This window comes from Copidosoma floridanum, unplaced genomic scaffold (genome assembly GCF_036245765.1).
Source record: "Copidosoma floridanum isolate Cflo_tuat_1 unplaced genomic scaffold, Cflo_Japanese_pri ptg000006l, whole genome shotgun sequence".
NCBI classification, from domain to species: Eukaryota; Metazoa; Arthropoda; class Insecta; order Hymenoptera; family Encyrtidae; genus Copidosoma; species Copidosoma floridanum.
The window spans coordinates 25,835,788-25,858,867 of NW_028321883.1; the positions used below are offsets into that span (position 1 = coordinate 25,835,788).

General features: G+C 39.8%; 1 protein-coding gene and 1 long non-coding RNA gene across 3 annotated transcripts in view; both read right to left on the minus strand.

Annotated features, from left to right (window-relative positions):
• LOC149375612 (uncharacterized) overlaps nt 1-23,080 on the minus strand; it is a 129,963-nt gene that overhangs the window by 8,678 nt on the left and 98,205 nt on the right. The window lies entirely within an intron of this gene.
• Nucleotides 1,855-22,342, minus strand: LOC149375613 (complement inhibitor S-I1-like). Its single transcript, XM_089598832.1, has 4 exons — nt 22,192-22,342; nt 2,386-2,702; nt 2,119-2,312; nt 1,855-1,882 (listed from the first exon to the last, which is right to left on the minus strand). Exons 1-4 carry the CDS (start codon nt 22,340-22,342, stop codon nt 1,855-1,857), a joined length of 690 nt encoding a protein of 229 aa, XP_089454958.1.

A 23,080-nucleotide genomic window follows, 5' to 3' on the forward strand; every position in this document is an offset into this window, starting at 1 on the left:
AGATTATTATGAGGATTCCAAAAACTGAAAATTACACTAACTTAGCTCCGAAGTATCTAACTTCTTAATCACGGAACAAATATTTATGGCTAATTTACTTGTACACCTTTTTAAATTTTAAATGAATTATTTGAACGATTGATTTTGTGGATTATATTATTATCTTACCATTGACACTTAAATACAATAATAAATAATCATACACTAGTAATCTGCGATGAAACATTTTATACCAGTAAATTTGCTGAAAAAAAAAACTTATGTCGAAACTGAAACGTGAACAAGTCAATGTAGAGTAGTTACATATAATTTTATACGTGACTTATTTACCTAATGAGCAGATGTTCAAACATCTGATGTGTTCACTTTGACATTCATATTTTTCAAGTTCACTATTCTGGAATATTCTGATACACTTGTTTTTAGGAAGTAAAAAATTTCGTTTGTATTATTGAGAATAATTAACAACTTAACACAGTTAATGCTAAAATATAACAGAATTTTTAAATATGAATTACCAACAACTTAGTAACATGAATTTTTTTATCAAAATATACAACATCTGTTGTTGAAATAATCACAATATTTTCTGTAAAACAATCAAGTTGTATTTGTACTCCAATGGCAGTTTTTAATCATGTTTACTTTTATCTGATATAACTTTTGTTATTATTATCATTATAGTAATAATAATGATAATTATAATTATTATTAATAGCAGTGTCAACACTAGTATTATCTTTATTATTTTTGATGATGATAACATTAGCATGCAGAATGAGTATTACATTCTTCTTTTCAATTAATTAATTCTTTATAAAGTATACTTAAGAAAATTGAGAATAAACTAATAATTTTAATTTTGGCAGATCCATCATCACCGGGGCTGACAAGTGAAAACAACTATTTGCATAATTAGATTATCTTTAAAATCATACATTTAGGATAATATTTAAAAATTATACATTTAGGACGACAAAAGTATATTTTGAAGTTATAAATTATTTTTCAGATTCACTCAAAAAATATTTTGCCTTCCAGCAAGCAATAATCTGCATTTTTTATTCCCTGCTTTATTTAGATGTATGTTTTTCACGAAAACAAGAATAAATAAATTAATACGTATTTCTTTTCGGACAAAATTTTGTATTGCTGTTTCCTCCATTTACCACTCTAGATTTCCAGATTAAGATGTAGCTTTTTTATCTCAATGATAATATTGTTCCAATTGAGAAAAATAATATTAAACTTTTTTGAAGCCCTATGCGATTATAGGTAGAATACCAAAAAATATCAGATAAGCATTATTACTTGTTCAACGATCAAAATCAAAATAAAAAGCACCTTAGCATTACTTAACTCCCATATTTGAAAAACTTTATCTCAATCAAATTTTGTTTATGTAGGTAGGACTTGGTGCAGTCAACTATAAGTGAGTAATGAATCACGTTTTTGTCTTGAGAGAGAAAAAAAGAAATATAAAACATACTATCGACTATAGTGAATCGATAATTATCTTTCTATAAAATTTATTTTAATAAAACATGTTTATTTTTATAGTTTTACTTGTTTTTTTGTTTTTTTATAATTAAAGAGATACATTAAGCAAAGTAAAGTATTTTCTGTCTTATATGATTCTTTTTAATTCATAGCAGCTTCTTCATTGTAAAGTACATCGTCTTCGACGATTACTCTGACGACTGACGTTGTTTTCGTCGCATAATCCAGAAATGGCACGATCAATAAAATGTCTATAAAAAGAAACCCTAGTATATAATGCCGGTACTCTTCTTTCATCGCAGTCCCATGGACTACACGATAAAATTCCGATGAGAGTATTTTTTCCTTTGATTTTTAGCACAAGTGGCCCTCCACTATCACCCTAGAACAAAAAAAAATTACTCAAAAGCTTTATTTGATAACTATAGTTATCCTTATTTTTTATCCTTATATAAGGAATAAAAATATGCTAAGGGTATACTCACGTAACAAGCACCTCTAGGGAATGATGTCACAGATTGTTTCATCCGAGAGCAAAATACTTTCAAAAAATTCACTGTTCTATACAGTGGTGACATTGTACATTCATCTACTGGTAAAACACTTGTTTTTGCATACTGCAAGTCTCCAGTTTCATGTGCTCTAAAAATAGGCCTTTTATCCTTCGAAAAACTGATATTTATATCATTATAACCATAAGCAGTAAGAATAGGTTCTGTATGAGTAAACAACTCAAGATTATTAACAGATAAGGGTTCTGGCAGAGCAACTTGTTTCATAATCTTATCGTCCAACGGTATCATTCGATCAAGCTAATAAAAATATGTAATCAGACAGTTGATGTTTTATTAACTAAAAAAAATGTGGTACGTAAAATGAGCATACCTTAAGTACAGCAATATCTCCTTGCAAGGTTTTTGTGTTATTCAAATGATCAAAATCTACGTGTACGTAACTTGTTGTAACATTGGCGTAAAATTTGTACTCAGGATCTTCCAAATTATTTAGACCAGCAGCAACTTTAATCTCACCAGTTTTTCCGTCTTGATCAATGATACAATGAGCAGCTGTTACGACGTGCCATTCAGTAATAATAGCACCGCTACATTGACGAGTTTGAGTATGAACAAAAGCATGATAAGGATAGTCGAAAATTCTTGCTACTTGACCCCCGACAATATTTTCAGTCTGAAGTGTGTGAGCTGTAGACAATTTTCAACGGACATTTTTGTTATATACTTTTACATTTCACCTGAAGTATTTAAAACTTTTGTAATTGTAGGTCTTGCACTAAATGAAAATCAAAAGATCACATTGAGTTCAGTTTATTATGAAAGCTAACGATATTTCCAAGTTGCTCTAAAAATTTTAACGTGTCCTAATATTGTTTAAAAATTTTTTGGCAGTAATTAACATTTTTTAGATTTCATGTTTAACATTAAGATATATATATTTATATATAGGACCGAGTTAGTAATTTATCATAAAACCAAGAATATTTACTGAATTTTTTTTTTTGTGTAGTACTGTAAAAAATATGGTTAAAAAACAAGTAATAATTAAAAAGCATATACATGAAAACTTGAAAAAACTCTCATTTTTAATGTTTATCATTATTTTCATGTTATTTATATTATTACTGAATAATTACTTTTTAACAGTTACTCAGAAATTTGCAGTCTCTTGTAAGATCTTAAGTAAAAAACGTTTTATCATTGGCTTTCTTAGAAATTGGGTTTTATGAATTATATGGATATTTCAACACAAGTAAAGTAACAACTTAATAAATAGCTCTAATAATTATAATTTTAATTACGCTCTTGTGACTATCATTTTGCAGACCTCCTTAGGTGGTTTTACATAAAAAATTTGTACAAGGAATGATTCGAATGATTAATTTTGTTAATCGAGTTTTATGCACTTACCATTGATACTTAAATGCAATAATAAATAACCATACACTAGTAAATTCAGTTTAACCATTGCAATTGTAACTACAAAAAAAATTCTTGAAGTAAAATCCGAACAAGTCAGCTTAGAACAGTGACGTACAATTTTATAAGTAAGTGAATCGTTTACCTAATTAGCAGATGTTTCAACATCTGATAAGTTCTATTGAACATCAATACAGTAACATTGATGATTATTTATACTAGTAAACCGAGATGACACATTTTTTTTCAGTTCATTAAAAAAAAAAATGTAGCAAGTGAAGCTCGAATTAGTCAACTTGGAGCAGATACAAACAATTTTATAGGTGAATCGTATAATTAATTAGCAGCTGTTCAAATGTTTGATGAGTTAACTGAAAATTTAATTTTTTTCATGTACGCTCTTTTGAAACGGTCTGATACACTTGTTGAAAAAAAAAAATTTCGTTAGTTAGCATAAGAATATGAATATTCTTTTACTATTTAAATATCTTATAAATATTCATTTGAACGTTCATCTTTCTTATGTTTACTATTTCAATGTAAACTCGATAAAAGAATGAATACTAAAATTTACTTTCACATATTTTGTTTGTACTGCAATGTTCTCGAATAGTCCGAGAGTCTTTCAAGAAAAAAGTTTCTAATTGTACTATTCAGAATAATTTACACCTTAATATCGTTATTACATTGGTGTGAATGAATTTATGACATGCATGACGAATAATTCAGACATAAAAATTTTTGAGTAACCAACACATTTGTTGCAAGTTTTAAAAAATCAATATAAAACCTCCACTTAATTGATTACATTGTTTTTTGCAAAACAATAATTTGTTTTGGTGCACTGAAGAGATTTTCGATCGTTGTAACTCTTACGTATTATTATGAGTTATATTATTACAGAGGCATTTTTTGGTAATCGTACAGGTATGCAAAAGTGTATTGGATGCAAATGTACTTAACCTTGTAGTAGGTAAGTTAAGAAATAACCTGTTGTCTCGCAACCATCGTCGCAATGCACCCGAGACGGAAGCTAGAGAAACACATCGTTGCAAGCTCTCACTCGATACTGCGGAGCTTACGATTACTCGCGTTTAACGCGCCTCATTTAAAATCCATGCTGAGCTGCATAAATCACTTTGCCACACTATGTCTTCCCTTGCAAGCACCTCAAAACATTTTGCATAGCTCCCGTACGTATAAGTGCACGCATGCCCTCTAAATTTTTTCTTCTTACTCTACACCTTTGGCGTGACTTTAGAAGCTCATCCACCGTACCGCGATTCTTCACGCATCACGTAAAAACGTGCGCACATACATTATGTGATACAAGCTGCAGCAACGTCGCTCTTCGTTGAACACTCGGGCCGTTTAGCTTTTCCTCTGTCCCTCTCGCGAGGCAATGTACAACCTGGCGTTTGCTAACGCGCTGTACGTATTTCTGCATCTCTTTTTCGAGCTTCTTACGAACTTGGGTTACTCGCGTGGCTGTGCCTCCCTTGGGTCGCTTCCAAAAGCGGTGCCTCTTTCGAGCGCCAGTTACATTTTTTGTTCTTTCATCGAGGTGCATGAAAGAAAGGGGCGGCCCCTTAAGGAGGGGTGTTGCTGTTGTTTTTGGGTAATTTGTTGGAGGTGCCGACTGCTGTAGTTGGACTATTTGTTTTATTTTAATTTCTAACCCATAAGAAACCGTGCACGCGTTTATGGAAAAAAAAAAAAAAGAAAAAATCGCAGTCAATCACTTTTTCTCGCAATCGTCGCTGGAACACGAAAATCCCGCGGCCCAGAGTTCACGGAAACAGCGGCACCTTTGATTGTATTTATAACATATTCGTAGCCCTGCAGTCATTATACACTCGTAAATCCCCTGGATTAGGTGAGGAAATTTCACGAGCGTCCGCAGCAACGTTAGTCTTTAGCGTTGGCGGCGTCAGGCCTCTGAAGTGCCGGGATTTTCATTGATAAACGTCGTAGCTCGCGCTATTTTTATCCTCCCCGTCCGGAACATTTGTAGTTCTTGTAATTTCTCTTAACCCTCCCAAGCACGGCTCTGCCTCGTTGACGCTTTGATTTACTCGGGCCCTTTGATGCCCGTGTAAAATCCACTGTACTGATAAATTGATGATTTACACCAGGACAAACGCGAGGCAAGTGCTTCCCCGAGCTCGTTAGTTTCTCAGTCTCCGGTGACCTTTTTCCCCTTCCTTTTTTTCAATTCTCTCGATTTAGAACGGATGATCCCTCGCAGATTGGGGCAAGAGGGGCAGAGCGAAAAAAAAAAAAAAAAAAAACAATTTCCTCCATCACGCGTGTAGCAACTTTTCGAAAAATCATCCTCATCGTGTCAGAAAATACGATGCAGCAAAAATGACGTATCTTCAAATTAATGGCCATTCAAATCCAGTCGCGCCCAAGTAAACTTTGCGCGAAAATTAATCACCGCACATCAGTATTAAAACTGGATGAAACTTTGCCTCTTAATTCGCGGGTTGTCAAGCCTTGGCGAAGGGCGAGAGGGACAAAAAACAACAACCTCGCCCACACTACACATACACTCGACGTTTCAACGCCAGAGGGAATATAATATAATCTCGCGATATAAGTGGGCACAAAAGAGAGAATTGGACGCGTGAGATGAGACGGGGGAGGTACGGTGTGGGTGAGTCCGCAAGAGCAGTAGAGGCACACGCGGGAGATAGAGGAGGACAGCGACGATGGTATATAGAAGCAGCAGTTCGAATTCTCTGCGGCACTTTGCAAAGAGCATCGCGAGAGAGAGAGAGAGAGAGAGAGAGAAAGTAGACAGTAGAGGAGGACCGGTGGAGCAGCGGAATCGAGCAAAGTTTGTCGTCGGCATTAAGTCACTCTCTTGGCGTTATTTATAGCGCAGTGCATGCACATGCCCTTATATACACCGCACGGTTTGTCGCTGACAATCCAACCTCCCCTTGTCTACTGGCCGCTTCGCGTGGAAGTCCTTTAATGAAAAGTCCTTCTAAATCGTGTCTTTTAATTTGCAATCGTATATAAACTTGGACAAGCCTCTCCTTCTCTCTCTCCTTTTCGTCTCTCAAGTACTTTGGTGCTCTGGGATCGAGACATTGTTCATTTCCACGTGCAAATGATTCAATCATTGAAGGTCGCTCGCAGAAACAATTTTTCGGTTTTTGGGTTCGTCTGTTCACTTATACGCGTTTCCCTTTGAGAGTGGAATCTATTTGAATCAATTAAATGAAGATTTTATCATCTTATCGACATAAAACTAACGAAGATTAACCAGAGAGCTATTTCAACGACTCAACGTTACAACACGCATCAAAATGTACGTTAATACGTTACCGAGGTTATACCGTTCGTGTTCAAATAGAGGAGTACTAGTTTTTTCCTTGAAATTTTTTTATTTAAAACGTCATATAGACGTTTGCGCGTAAAATTTTACAAACCAACTTGTTAGAACTATAAAGTGTTTGTTCAAGTGTTTCTTCTAGCTAATGCGAGAAGTACGTTAATCATATGTGACAACACGCAAGGGTTGTATCTCATTAAACTTACATAATCAACGTGACGCGAAGCCACAGAAAAAAGTAAACGGGAATTCCTCCACAAACTGTGTGTCATCACTGAAGAACAGGGTCGCACTTGTAGGTACAAGGATTCCCTTTAAATCGAAGATGTGTGTGGTTAAAAACCCACAAATTCAGTCGATGTCGACGTTATCGATTATCGTCGAGTTTTACGATTACGCAGGTGTCCTCACGCGCATAACGCATGTTATGCGTACATGGAGAAGCCAATTGAGCCACCGGCTTTTCGAGCACAGTATAATATCATCTTTTCAGAGATAACTTACCGAGCGTACGCGCATAAATAAATACGAAGAAGAGAATGTTCGGGGAGCACTGGTCAGGATACACCTGTAGTTCGTTTATCTTCTTTCTTCTTTTGGCTTCTGTTCTTTTTGTCTCTTGTATTTTGTATCATGTACTATTTTTTGCTTGCATGGATATGGTATGTACAAAGTTAAAAAGAACCGATTGAAACATCAATCGCGATAAGAGATTTCAATTATATAAATTTAGAGGTGCTATAGAGTTGTGTTGTCAAAATGATGGTAATTGAGGTAGGGTGTAATTTGTTGTCAGCTATCATGCTCTAGTCCAGCTCGCATGAATCACAGCTGTTGGGTTTTTAATTTCAACCTACCAGCCATAAAGCGCGCTATCTGTTTGGTGGAGTTTGAAGATAGCCACGGGGCAAATTAATGCGACAAGTCCCGGTGTGTCGCATCTCATCCCGTACACTTGGCTTCTCTAATCGAAAGTGTATGGCGTGCACTTGTACATATATATTCGCGGTGCTATCTAATGTAATAAAGTTGCTCGATAACAGTTGCAGCAATGAAACGGAGATAGGGATATGTGAGTCGGGGTTTCTGTCGCTATAATGTCACGGCAAGAAAAATTTCGAGATACCAGTGTAATCGCTGCGTTTTGATACTCACGTTTTCCTACGAACGTTACCGTAGCTTTGATGCGAGCTTATGTTGTACTTGTTTTATTGGTTCTTACCAGTGTATACACAAAGTAGGGTTATTCAAGTTTTATATAAAGAAATATCGTTCGTATATGATATACATTGAAAAATTATACATTGATGCACTACGATATCAAAAATTCCACATTTGTTAGATGATTTTACACTCCAAAATACACATTGAGATTGAAATAGATTTTGAGGGTGTTATGGGATTATAATCCTATCCAATAATACCAAAGTGTTAATTCAGTAAACCCGTAGATAAATTTATTTTTACGAGTATGAGAAGAAAGTTTATGTAGTTTTAATCATTCAATCTTACGTTAGTGTTAACTTCCTGACTGTAAAATCCACCTTAACTCCAGTTCTTTCGGAAAACTAAATGATTTAGCCAACCAACATAATAAGTTTTTAACACTAAACAGTTAAATGTCTAAACAATCCAAGGTTTGCATTCAAATATGTAAACAGTGAGGAAAGATGATATTTTAAACCTTCTAGCCTCGCATTCAACTTGTAGTAAATTTCACTTTATTTGTACTTGTATTTTAGATAAATGAGCTAACAAAATACACAATTGACAAACTAATGGATCGATGAAGTAAGAAAAGCTTTTGCGCTACTGACAATTGTTTGAACAAAAATACCCATGGATATAAATGAATTCGTAAGAGTAATAGCTAATGAGGGTTCAGCGAAGTTTAATAGCAGCATATCCTGGTATGGGATCAAGTACCAAGGACCCAGTGGGTTTTACAAGGTTGCCATCCATTACAGAATGAAACTTGAAACCGAGTATTGTCAAATATAGGTATCAACACAATTTAAAAAAAAATTTTTTTTAAACTGAAATAGCTATAGCTATAACAATAACAATCGATACGTTGAAGGTATCCATTGTCTTAACAACCCTCGCGTTCAGTTAACCAACAGGGAAACCTTTTTTTTTTTTTGTTTTTTCCTCAATCGGCTAACTCAGCGCGCCCCCCATTACAATAATTCCTCCTTCGTGGTGTTCCCCACGAACCACTGCTGCGGTTCCTCGCAACTAGAAAAGGTCGATCCAAGAAGCAGAGCAACAAAGGCAACAACGATACAGCAGTAAGTAAAGCTCTCCCACTTATACCGACCCACCGCCACTACAGCCGTCGCTACTCTCGGAGCGGATTGTTACGAAAGGATTTGCGGTAATCCTCCCTCCCGTCCTCGGGCAAGACCGATCTAATTTGCATGCTGATGGTAATGGATGTGTATTTCCCCCGGTCCCGCTATCTTCCCTCTCGCTTTTATTCTCGCTTTTGTCGCCGGCTATACATACTCTTTCAATTCCCTCCTCCTGCTTCCTTTTCCTGCTTTTCCGCGACTCGAGAATGGCGCGCGACACCCGGTGCACAGGGTGCATATATATGTATATACACGTAGCTCAGTCTTGCATCCGCCCCCCGCGTATACAGCGCGAGCAAGAATGACTTTTGCGAAAGTTGATTCCCGAATTGTTATTCTTGGGACACGGCTGTTTGTGGAATTTCTATCGAGCCAACTTGGCCTGACTTATTCGAGAAGTTCGACGAGAGAAGCCGAGGGACCGCCCCGAAAATTAAGTGTCACCAAACTAATTCGAATGAATCGACATATATATATATCACAGTCGAGCTCAACGCGAATTTGAGATTAATTTTTTTTGTTTCCCCCGGTGTCTTTGAGTTCAAGTACAAGAAGTATAATATCTCATACACCCCACACTTTTGAAATGACTGGCGTACTCAACGAGTGCTGCAAGCCCGTGTTGATGAGCACCAAAGTCTGCGTGATCCATCCTTTTCTCCCTCACCTCTCCCTTGCCCTACGGCCCATATATATAAAACTGGGATAGAGAGAAAGGAAGGAAGAGAAAGAGAGAGCGTCCAAGGCGGAGCAAGAGAGCGGGCTTGGTGGACGACAAAATAGGAGTACCATGGTAGGTACCTATACCTGGCTGCCTGGCGAGCGCGCGAGTCGAGAGAACGCCCACCGAAGGTATAAGGCCGGTGGGCACAGCGCATAACCTACCTCGCAGGCCTATCGCTTGCGACTCTGATGGGGAAGAAAAATAAAAAATAAAAAAAATAAAGAACTCGGCTGTTAACAAGATGGTGCTCACTCGAGTGCGCACTGCATGCATGTATACTCAACTCTTCCTTCTTCTTCTTCTTCTTCTTCTTCTTCTTCTTTTCTTGTGCAGGTATGATGCGTTGCTCCTTTTTTTGCTCCTGCCATGCCTTACGTATACGTGTGTTTCATCGTGATGCGACTAACCGGCGCCTATGTAGACCATATTATTGTCTCGCGCGCGTGTGTCTCGGTTTTGTATCCACAATGAGGCTGTGATCGTTGATCTGGGGGTACCATACTATATACGTTCACAGCTGCATATGTGGGCTTTTGGTGTGCTAAATATATGTCTGTCTTTTCTCTCTTTTTTTTTTTTTTTTTTTTTTATTTTGTCAAACAGACGCTGCGTCGCAAAGACAGGGAAAATTATGCACACGCGTGTATTGTATGTATTATATCGAGAGTGCCAATAGTGTATGGCTTGCCGCTTTAAACGCTGTACACGCGAGATGTACCTAATATGTATACGTGTACAACCGTACAATACACAAGAGAAAAAACTTTTGCCACCGGCGAAACTTATACTTACGCTGCAGCAGTCCTGCATGTATGGCTCTTTTTTTCAGCTAAGTATACACAGTATACATGCACGCCTTGTATGCAGAATATAGGATAAAAGTCGTGTAGGATTAATACTGTGATACTTAGTAACATCTACAAACGCAAAAAGTACTCCATAGTTGTGGATGTATCGAGGGGAGGGTTAAACGATAACGCACCTACTCATTTTTTTTTTTTTTTTTTTTTTTTTAGTCGAGTAGCAGACTGTGGTACCTCGTTATCGACTGCACTACCGGATTCTGGATGTTGCAGATACAGAAGGTGGCTCGTTTGTGCTGCTGCCCCATATATGTACTCTTCAAGGAAGAAAATACATAAGTACTAGTGTACGGGCAAGAAAGACACGAAAAATACCCTCTTATCCATGACACTTTGGCTTACATCCATACCTCTTACGCCAGAATAAATAATGAACTTTCGTGGATGTTTTTTTTAAAGATTTGCTCTACACCGTTCGCCATCACTTTCTCTTTCGTGCTTGATCGGTTAGTTTTTTTTTAATCCAGAATTTTTATTTTCAAGTACTGCAAAGCACGACTTGTGAAAAGTACATCCCCAAAGCGCGTCCGTGGCAACTATCAAACTATAAAATTTGCGAGCGAGTAAACACGTGGGTACGAACAACACAACCGACGGGAGCACAGCACTTCGAGGGCAACACATCCTCCTTCTTCTTCGGGCCATAAAAATCGCTAATTTCACGGGCCGCTACCCGCGCCGCGCATTAAAACTCGTAGGGTATACAATATATAGCCACGAGAGAAGTACAGCCGAGCCTCGCACGGGCATAAAAACTAATTACAAACATCCGCTAATAAGCCACGAGTAGCGGCAGAGAGGCGTCTAATCCGTAAAAGCCCATAATAAAAAGTCAACCCGAGCATCAGGCCAGTGCGGCGTATACGCGATTGCATCAGAACTGGAGAAGATGACCGGTCGTCCGTCGTCGTGTCTTGCCGCTCGTAAATATACGATTTTACCGTCTTTGAAAGCGCATTATACCCAGAGTCCACAGCGCCTCGGCGAAAACCAGCAGCGGCGGCGAACCAAGTTTTCCCTCCAGTCGGGAAGAAGTTGAAACATTATTAAAAGCACGAGGAGGATATACGGAGGATATGAAGGAAAAGAGGAGGAAGTCTGAGTGGTAGTACTGGCACAAAGTAATATAAAGTCTCGCGATCGCGGTCATATCGAACTCCCTCCCTTGCCCCCACCCCTCTCATCTCGTAAACCAGAGTGGCTCTTGCGGTGCGGCCCGTGAGCACCTTGCGAAACTTTTAAAGAGCCTCTCCTTATACCTCCCACCCTTATACGGTATACGGCCCCACCCCCCAGTTTTCTTCCTATATGAAGCAATTTACAAGGACTGCGTGCTTGTCCGTACTGCAGATTTTTTCCCTACACCATTTCTACCCCACAGACTCGTGTGTACGATGAGGTGTAGCACTCGTGTACAGTCAATACGTGCTCTTCCCTGAAGCGAGGATGAGTCTCTTGGCGGGGGAAAAATTTCGGAAGGTTTTCGTAAGAACCATCGAATATCATGTATAAGACGCGGTAAAAATGGATTTATAATTTACCTGAATGTCACCTGAATAATGCAGTATGTAACGTGAAAAACAAAAAGGAGGGCCGCCTGTGCTGGAATATTTTTTATGGAAAGCACAAACGTTACAATGATCCGATTCCCCGGGGGTAGGTAATCAAAATCCAATAAAACCCCAATCGCGTCTCCTTTGGACCTCGAAACGAGAAGGAGCATGAAAAAAAAAAAAAAAAAAAAAAAAGAGCGTAGGCGGGCGAAACTTAATCGTCGTCGCTTTCGCGTCAATCGTGTCGGGCACAGGGGGGCGAGAGGCGCAAAGACCTGGCGCCAAAAGATCGCGAGATATTCCTCTCACGCGCGCGGGAGTGGAGGTAACACTGGCCGTCGCCTCCTCTTCTTTCGAGGCTAATTTATTCTGCCCTTCTCTCTCCTCCACCCTTTTTTTTTTTTTTTTTTTTTTCACAAAATGCTGCCGACACGACTCTCGAAAAATCGCTCGAGTGTACACACGCCCGCAAAAAGCAAGAGGGTTATCCCACAAGACGCTACCGCCGCCTGTACACACTCTGTCGACGCTTGAAAAAAAAAAAAAAAAAAAAGAAAAGAAAAAAAAAAGAAAGGGGACTTTTGTTTGGTTTCACTTGTTCCGCGCGGCTCCGGCTCAAAAGACCATCTCGAAAGGCCCTCCGCTATACGTGCGCGGACTACCGACAGCCCGAGTCCTATAAACGCACCCACGAAATTACGCTACTCTCGCGACTATTTTGTTCGCGAGGAGTACATCTATACAATCGAGTAATCTGTTGATCCATTCACTACTCTCTTGTTATCGGAAGGCACAGCGGATGTAGAAAAAAAAAAAAAAAAAAAAAAAAAAAAAAGAAAGAAATGGCCAGCAATACACATATACGTACAACGTGGCCCCAAGAAACAATGGCACCGGTGCGTATTCCCACACTGTTCCCAAAGTCCAGCATAGATAAAAAGGGTTCTCTCTCTCTCTTCCGAAAGGAACAAAAGTCAAAGGGGGAAAAGAGGAAAAAAAAAAAAGGCCCATGGCAGGTGAGACAAGGCGCCCGAGAGAGTTGGGCTGTATCTCTCCTCGCAAGGGGGAGGACGACAAAACACATCCGTGCTATCGAATTTAAAAAGAGGAGGGGGAGGAGGACACCAGCAGCACTCCCGATCGGGCGAACAAGTGCGGTCGGTCCCTTCAAACGCGCGGCCTCTCGTCTTTCCCACCGTCCTCGTCTCGTCCGGTCCACCAGCGCATACACCCTGTCGTTGGGTCGTTTGTTCTCCTCCGACACCACATCCTCCGTCTTTACGCCGGCCGTGTCCTAAAACGCTGTCTAATTCTCCCTCGTCGTCGTCGTCGTTCCCGTGCCCATTATAGATTAGGCGAGCAGTATACCAATGCACCACAGATAAGCTGGACATGAGCGACCCGAAGGAGAAAAATATGGATTTAACGTACATGGGAACCTTGTTTTCGAGCTTCTCCTCCCGAGCATATATATATATATATATATGTACCCACAATCGTTAGCCTTACAGGGTGATTAGGGACCCAAGTCGCTAAAAGCTTATTTATAGGATCCGCGTCTTTGAGGTATCACACGATTGTTCCCAACTCGTTTCTTCCCCCTTTGCTTCATATATTATTTCCTTTTAAAGAACACGTGCACCGCGATTAACCATACGGTGTATACGTTTAAAACTTCCCCGATTGATCCTTCCCAGAGCACAAACTTTGGCTCCGCTCGATTCAACACCCAAGTTGTACCCGCGGAATGCGGCACAATTAATGCCTCCTTCCCTCGTGGCGGCCTTTCGTTTAACGACGCAGCGAGGCTCTCCGATACCACAGGAGGGTGGACTCTCTCTTTTACCCCATATAAAAATGCGAGAAACGAACGCACCGAGGAAGCACGCGACGACCATACGAGAGAGAAGAATAGGAGAGAGAGAGAGAGAAAAAAAAAAGCGTAAAGTCGGAGGAGCAGAGTCAAGCATCAGCAGAGAGACGTAGCTGCGTATGCGCCCTTATACACATCACGCGCGCGAGGAGGTTGAGAAGGAGCAAAGGAAGAAGAGGCGGCGAAGGTAAAAAAAAAAAAAAAAAAAAAAAAAGGAAGGCGAACGGATGCTACGCGGCTCGCGACATGGCCACTCGCCCTAATGATGCGAGAGAGAGAGCCGGCCTTCGACGGGGGGAGGGGGAGAATAAAGAAAGGACGCTCTTTACCTCGAAACGCTTTTTACCTATCCGCGCATTAATCGATGGACAACGCCGTTTCTTTCCGCGATTGGTGTGTGTGTATACACATATCTGCTACCGTGTGTATACATATGCGGGGGACTCCTGACGCGTGGAAATCTCTCCTCGGAGCCGATTGTTATCGTCAGCCTCCTCTTTTCCGCGCTCGCGGGCAATGGGTGATCTTTTCCTCGAGAAAGGAGGTATTTCATTAGGACGAGGGGAATGCGCCTCGAATGGATACAGCCAACGGGGAAGCTGAGGGTATACAGTATACGGAGGCGGAGAAAAAATAATGTGGGACGGCGTATATATACGTGCAGGTGGTCGGGAACTGACGATAATGGTAATGGGTCCGTGTATCGGTAAGGAGAACAGGAGGCAAAGGAGGACTGTCGATTGTGCGCGACGATGCTTGATTGATGAATTGAAGGCTCGACGTAGGCAGAGAGTGGGCGACCCTTCTTTTAATTTGACGTGTTTCGTGCTACTGTTGCTGGAGAGCCGCGAGGAAAAATAATGCGAGGACAGCCGAGACGGCAAGCGGAGCTGAAGTTTTTTTTTTTTTTTTTTTTCAACTGACAGCAATGACGCTGCACGGGGACTGAAATCAGCTGCCAAGAAAATGGAGGACTGCTGTGCAGTTGTAAATGGTCTCTTTTCGAGTGTATCGTTCAAGTATCGAGTGTAATTAGTGCACTGATGAGTTGTGGGGAAAATTGGTTATACCGATGACGTGATATGAAACAAGAAATAGAGCTATCGTATCGTTTCCACAGAGACAACTTAAACTTCCTCCAAACTAAGTTACACATTCTACGAACACCCTCATCATACAAAAAAATGGATGGAAAATAATACCTACTTCAGGAAGGTATTGTTAACACAGATCACATAAAAACTGTGTAAATGAAAAACTTTCCCAATAATCAAAATTATTGATCGCACTATCTGGTGAGCACTTAAGAATCAGACTTTCTTACTTATAATTTTGAGTATAATTTAATCATTTTCTTATTGTAAAAAACAATTTTCCGCTAAATATCCATATTCTCTGATCAGTACATCCAAGCAACGTGAGATGACAACTTTCAGGATAGGGTCGAAAGTATTGTTTGGTTAATTAAATGTAGATTTTATGCAATAAAAAAACTTTGATTTTAATAAAAATAAGCTCACTGTATATGGAAGCATATGACTATCGACATAATTTTTATCTTCGAGTTACACACACCTACAACTGGTTCTTGGACTTGATGAATTACCTAATACAACAATGCAACCATTAATCCAAGTGTAGCATAAATAATAACGAATTCTCAATACATGATTGATGTATACCAAAAGTCCACAATTAAAGTGATAGTGATTCGGTGAATGGGGATACATTCACGCATCGAGAAACAATTCCTCCGTTGCTATGGTCACAAAGAGAGAACAGTAGTATTAACGCAAAGAAGCGTCTCCCAAGAGCATATAGATACGCGAAAGAGGAGAATAGATAGAGAGTGAATCCGCCTACATCTGTTGGTACCATAAACGCGGTATACGGGCCCGCCAGCTGATGCTCCTCTCACGCGCTGCATATAACCCAACTTGTATGCAAATTATATTCATGCAACGCAGAACAGGGAGAGAGAGGAAGCGATGCTCGAGGTGCGATTACTCCGCGTGTGCGGGTTTAACACGCGTATAAAGCTCCTCCTCGCTCTTTGCTCCGCTCTGTTCTCTCTGCTTGAGGATAGATGCGTGCTTCTCCATATGTTGTGTGTATATCTACCGGGCAACGTTGTTGTACACGGGGCAGCTCCACCTACGCCTGCAACCGGTGCGCGTCTTCTTATATGCACTGCTGCTTTTGCTTTGCTGCGCCATGGGCATGTCTAACGTTTACGCGAAACGTGTTTGCTTGGCTATTTCGCGCCTCTTACATTTGTTTATCTGCCTGCCAGATAGTACGGAAAGTACAAGAGAGAAGTAAAAAGTGGGTACATGGTTACACTATACAATATATTGTATCTTTGGATGACTGGTACGAGTTGCAAATGGTTTTGAAAACGGTACAATTTTGTTACGTATAAAATTAATAATAATGTTTACTTTGAATAAACCGATGGTTACTGCGTACAATAGGTTATAGCTTTTTGGATAACTGACCGAGTACGTAAAACATCTTTTTTTTATGAATGAAAATGAAAAATATTCAGTTAGCAAAATATGCTGCATTTCGGACATTTGACTTTTCGCAAGTACGTAAATTTTTTCATTTTTCTACGTATGTTTTCAGTAGGCAGAAGTTAGCGATGTAGTTTGCTTACGCCGTAAAGAGATTTTTCAATTTTTATGGACTCGTCTTTCTAAATTTTGACCATTTCGCAGAGCAAAAGCTGTAGGTTCAAATAGTTTCATTCAAGTGATTCTATATGACGCTTAAACCAGACTGTTTTGTATGAGACTATGATCAATAAATTTGGCAATCTTACATTTAAACGTATTTAGTAGGAATATCAATGAATAATTTCGCCAATCCAATGCCATTGATCAAAGCATTTTAGCCTTCTTATGAATGTTCACTTGCTTAAGTATACCTTTAAAACAGAGATGGTGCGAAAATAGCCAAATAATGTTAAGTAGTGTCGATACAAACTACTTGATCATGTTTAATTTTGATTATCACACAATCATTATTGCACTCCAAGAGTAATGAAAATAGTACTACCAGAGAAGTAAAAAAATCGATCGAAATAACCGATCAACGTTAGCACGGATTCTTTGAAAAAGAGCGCGTAATTGCTTGGACAAATAGCTCCTCCCCTTCTTTATCCACAGCATACAGGAACACTCGAGCCAGTCGTTGACACAAATAACCAAATACACATTAGCCAACAAGTACACCTAAGCATCACCAGAGAGTTGGTGCACTCATATAATACCTGCAACGTGCCCTGTGGAGCCTACATATTGGTCGTGTCCTGTATGCGGCGTACACGTGTACATGCAAAGACTGTACATATATAGGTTCAATTACGCGTGTGCAGTGTATGCAAGTGCCTCCTCTGCAGTCTGCAGTATCTATACCATTACTGTTAAAGCTGCGTGCACATAACTGGTAATATCTGGCGTTTACGCCGACAATTAGCCGCTATCGCGCAACCCCATCGTCTTTTAAAATATATGTTTGCTCGGCTGAATCCCTGCATCCTGTTGTGGTGGTCATACGCTTTCGAACGATTCCGGGCATTATATGTATCGCGATACCTTTCGGTGCTCTTAACATTTTTAAATAGCATATTTCCTACGTCGTACTTTTTGTGTATTAAATGATTTTTTTTCTTTTCTTTTTTTCTTTTTTTTCAGAAATATCCAAAAAGGCAAGCCTATGGCAAAGCTCTAAGCTGAAAATGGTTTAAATCGTTCGTAGCATAACCAACTGATGGATGCAGTAAAATGAAGATTCCTTTCGATACAAGAAACTTTTATTGTTCAGATGCCGACTGGCATAGTCCAGTTGTTATGACTTTGATCTTGTAACCGTCTGTCAATGTGGATCAAAACCCTAATGCCATGTCCACACGCACATCCGTAGCGTATGAAAGAAAGATCTTCAATAATCGATTCAGAATGACGAAAATACGTTAAAGATTTATAAAAGAATACCAGGAACAACAGTCGTCATTTTTTGAAAATTTTTTTTTGTGCAATGCGTGATCCACGCATTATTAAAATAAGTAAGTGAATTCCTACAGTACAGCATAATTTTTGTGAATGTTTGTAATATTTTTTATGTGCCATCAGAAAATACTGGAAAAAACGTACATCACAAACTTTTTTTATCAACAATAGCAGCAATAATCAAGCCGCAACTTTATACTTGTCGGGCATCGTGCCACCAAAAATCTTGGCCCCTACATCACAGGTAATATATATATGTACAGCTTTCAAAATCGACGGGTTGGAGCAGAAGCGGCTTGCCAGACCAGCCAGATAGCTGTCCCTTTGTGCCCTTCGTTCAAAGCTCGGGCGAGAAAATTTGCGCGACGCAACGAGAACCACTACGTCGTTGGGCGACTTAATTAGACGTCGGCGTCGTCGTCGTCGTTATGGTCGTCGGCACCGTTTTCTCCTCCAACTTAATGGATATTAATTGCCCGAAGCTTACTTTCCGCGACATTAAACATTTTCTCTCGGCCGGCCATCCCTCATTGTTAGCAAGAACCAGTTCCGTTTTCTCACTCTCCCTCTCGCGTCCTTTGCCTCCTCTTTTTTTTTTCCTTTTCTTTGTTTTTTCGCGAAAAAGACGGTGGCGACATTTCTCTTTCGAGTGTAATAAGTATAAAGAGCCTGACGGTGGAGAGGCTCTTTGCGCGGGTAAGAAGATCGCCGTGGCTTTTTGACTGTACGTGGCGTTACGTAACTTTTTTTTTCTCTCAATTTGCGATTGGTACGAGTATCAAAGGACTGGGCCAACAGAGCTACGAGATGTTACTCTTTTTGTTTAAAAGTCCTGACAATGACAAAATTGTTTCATAAAGAGAAGGGAGCAATAATCAGTTTGCACATGTTGTACAAATGTTCACTACTGTGGCCATAGAAATTCTACAGGGATTGGCCGTCCCTTGTATCCTCTCGTCATCGTAATCTATCTAAATTTCAAGGGAAGCGAATCAGCAAAAGGTGGCAAAACTTTCGGGAGTTTTCGTCCCCGCGCGATAGGAAGAAATACGAAGACCAAATGCCCCTCAGTGGCGAAATGGTAATCCATTTAAATGATTCCCGTCGCGTCAACGGGGAACTTTTAGACCCTGAAAAAGGATAAAGTGGCCGTAAGAAAGCTGGGGGTGTATATATCAAACGGTACCTCCTTCGTGTGTTCGAATGTAGAAGTTAAACTTGCAAAGTTGCCAACTTCCATCCGCAAATCGATCTGCGAATTATTATATAGATAATTGTAGCTGCACATGCATGTATACATTACTGAAAATATTTATAGTTTACGGCTACATAATTTTATACAAGATGATACAACTTGAAAATATTTCTTTAGCCTGACAAAAATGTTCTTAATGATTAATACAATTTTCCTTACATAAATTAAAAAACATAAAATCGTTAGTTACAGAGTATGCCTGTTAAAGAAAAACCTGTTCGAATCTGGAAGAAAAATGTATAGTTTATAAATTGATATGATAATTTGTGTGAGTTATTGTATCCTTGAATATCCATATTATTGAACAGAAAATTTTCAAGTAAATATATATATTTAACCAAAAATTTAAATCTATTTATTGGTATTAAATTTACGAATTTCGTTTGATATAAACCCTATTAAATTGAAACAGCATTCAACTAACAAAAAAATTAAATTGTCAATTGCAAACATGAGAGACCATATTACACTGAATTTCAAAAAGCTGTACTTTTAACAACTAACAATAAAAAACAAAACTCTGCACCACCTTCATCCGCAAAAGCAGAGTCTCCTCAATGATGTTTGTATTTTCGTCACTCCATCTATAAAAAAAAAAAAAAAAAAGCGTCTTCTCCCACAGCAATTAAAGCATGATTTACCGAACCAAAAATACCTTTGATCTTCGTGGCACTGAATTATAAGTATACTCCCAAAAGTCAATAAACAGCGAAGACCCATAAAAACGTTCATCCGCAAACAAGCGTCGTTCTCTTTTTCTTTTCCCTACGTAATATCCCTCTCAATTAAGCACAAATATCATATCTCCTTCAGCTGCGATCACAGAGCATAGCGGCACAATCAAAGGGCGTGCACGTCACTCGTATCCCATACAATTTCCATACGAAATCGTCGTCGACGCTTTCGTATAAAGGAAATATTGTAAACTGGTAGTCAAGGTCTCGACATCTCGGATCTCGTAAATTCGCTCTCTTTCCCCCTACTAGGCAACGGTGGTCAATATCAACGCTCGGCGTTATTGTTATTTGCTCATTCACGCTCCGTCAAATGTACCACGACGGCGATCGATTATTGATAAGCCTCCATTGGTTTTTTTTTTTTTTTTTTTATAAAACTCACGACGAGCTGATACACTATTTTTTATTTATAACAAAAAAAAAAAAACTCAGAGCCTACACGCTTTCGGCGTCTAATTACGCTACTAGTGTACGCTATTTATTATTGTGTTCGAGTCGCGTTTAGAAAGGAGACCGAACAATGAGCTGATTCTACACATTTTTGTTCGCCTCATATGGAAAGCGTAATTAGATGCCTAGAGATACACAATTTTTTGTCTCTCTATCTACAATCAATAGACGATTGTTTATCTCACGCGTGAAAAAATGTCTTCCCGATCCTATAGATACGCGAGATGATTTTTATTTTAATCACACAGCGAGAAAAACCACAGTACTAATAAAAAATAATTACTATTCTAAACATTAAAAATGATCGTTCAAATAGTAAAAAGTCTCCAGACACTACCGAACACTAGCATTCTAGCAAAGTAAATTTTTTTTTCTCACAGTGCAGCTCCCAACTTTTTCGTCATCCACTCCACCCAAACAAAAGCACCTTTTCCATGGACTCTTCGATTAAGCTCTTACGAGTGTGTACTCGAGAAAGTGTCACCAGCTAGGAGGAGTCGTTCCAACAGCCGCGAGGAACGCAAATCAAGGCAAAATATACTTTCTCACAGGTGGAAAAGGAGAAAAAGCCCCTTTTTCCCCAAATAAACTCGGCGCACGCGATACAAATCACGCGCGATCGTTGTAAATCACTCCTCACGCGCGACCGATAAATCAGGCGAAATTAATATTAATAACCCGAGAAGAAAACGTAACATGTACTACACACACATGCATGTACGTACGCCAAGTGATGGATAAACACAAAGTTATTGCGCGGGTATATCTCGCTCGCGTCCCGTGTTCTCGCTCGATATGTTTTATTTCGACTTTTGTTTATCGAGCGCACCCGCCTGCACATGTACGTATATATATATATACAATACTCGACTCTACACTGTACGCGATTATCTCCTCTTATCTTTTCGGCGTACTGCAGCTCTTTTCGACTCGCGGCGGGCACACCGAGAATGGATTGTCTGCCTCGCCGTGTGTGTATACATATAAACCATACGCGGTTCGGGTCATAGGCAATCGGCTCGCCACATCTCAGCTCCGAGACATTTCTTTCGCGAGATTGATCGCATGTTCGAGTGCATATATATATATACGAGATACACACGCCACGGGGTGGGAGACGGTATAAAAATCGAAATACTCTTGATGGAATGCGCACAGTGCAGGCTGTCACGGTGGGCATTTTTTGAGTATACACTGATCGAAGGTAACAAAATTTCAAAAGTCGCTGCGTTGCAAAGGACCGACGTAAACATTTTTCGTCCTTTGCTCTGCTCGGCTCTGCTCGCATATTCATAGGCTCGTTATAAAAAGGCGACAAGGAGCATCTCGAAAAAAAAAAAAAATCTGACAAAAAAAAAAAAAAAACATAAAGAGCGTGTTTCGGTCGAAAAACCCTCGGAGAGCCGCGTGTGTACAGTAGCTTCCATTTTTTTCCCCTGCGTGCGGTGTTTTCTTGCTTTTGTATACATAAATATATGGAGGCGCAGCGCGCTTTGCGCCGAGGAATTTAAAATTGGTGTACCACAGCCGCCGACGTCGAGGAGGAGGAGTAGGATAAAAAGGAGGAGAAAGAGAGCGGAGACACGTACCTGGGCCGCTCGACAATCGCACCTCGATTTCCGAGTGACGTGGCGCCACCTCGGCGGCATCGGATCTTTGCGATCTCAAAGAAAAATCGGTAGGAGGAGGAGGTGGGAAGGAAGAGCCATTGCTCTCGGCTACCGTGGCGCCAAGAGGCATTATTGTCGAGAAGCCGCGGCTCAACGCTACTGCAGTCCCGGACGTCGCGGCGACTCGAATTATTCGGCTTCGCGGATTTTCAGGCTGCCCTTTTTTCTTCCTCCTCGCATCGGATTGCGCACGGGGGATCGGCTGGTTAATTAAAATCCATAAAATTGGCGGAACGCTTTAAACGCACCTAGAATGTATGAGCAGAGGCGCTGGGTACTAGCAAAAAAAAAAAAAAAAAAAAAAGGAAGAGGAGAAATTTCTATAATGTAACGAAGCCGTAAAACAATCGACGAGGAGGACGCGGATGCGAGTAGTAAAAGCACCGACGCTCTCGCCATTGGCTTTAAACCTGTTTTATTTTCACTCTCACCTCCACGTCCTTCCATCACCACATTTTTTTTCGTTACACTCGCTGCAAATCTCTCACAGGCAGAGGAGAGAAATTTTTCAAACGTAAAAATACACAAGTACATACAATTTGTATATAATATGGGTATCGTGGAGTTGGGTGATGCGCTCGTTACAGTAAGCTGTAAAATTAATTGGGAAACAAAACAAAAAAAAATTTACCTTTCATTGTTAAAACACCAATGGTAATCTGTCGATTAAACTTCTAAATTTTATCTCCCGAGCTTCGTGTCGATTCTTTCGCTTTTAATTCGATACTGGATGGATATACGCTATTGTGTGTGTCCCGATCTCGAAAGTATACAATTTCGTTAGCACCGGTGTTTTGTCATCGAAGCG

Coding starts and splice junctions, on each gene's coding strand:
- LOC149375613 (XM_089598832.1), bottom strand. CDS start 22,342: ATGCCTCTTGGCGCCACGGTAGCCGAGAGCAATGGCTCTTCCTTCCCA. Junction 2,313..2,385: donor GAGATATTGCTGTACTTAAG/GTATGCTCATTT, acceptor TATTTTTATTAG/CTTGATCGAATGATACCGTT. Junction 1,883..2,118: donor CATGAAACTGGAGACTTGCA/GTATGCAAAAAC, acceptor TTTTTGTTCTAG/GGTGATAGTGGAGGGCCACT.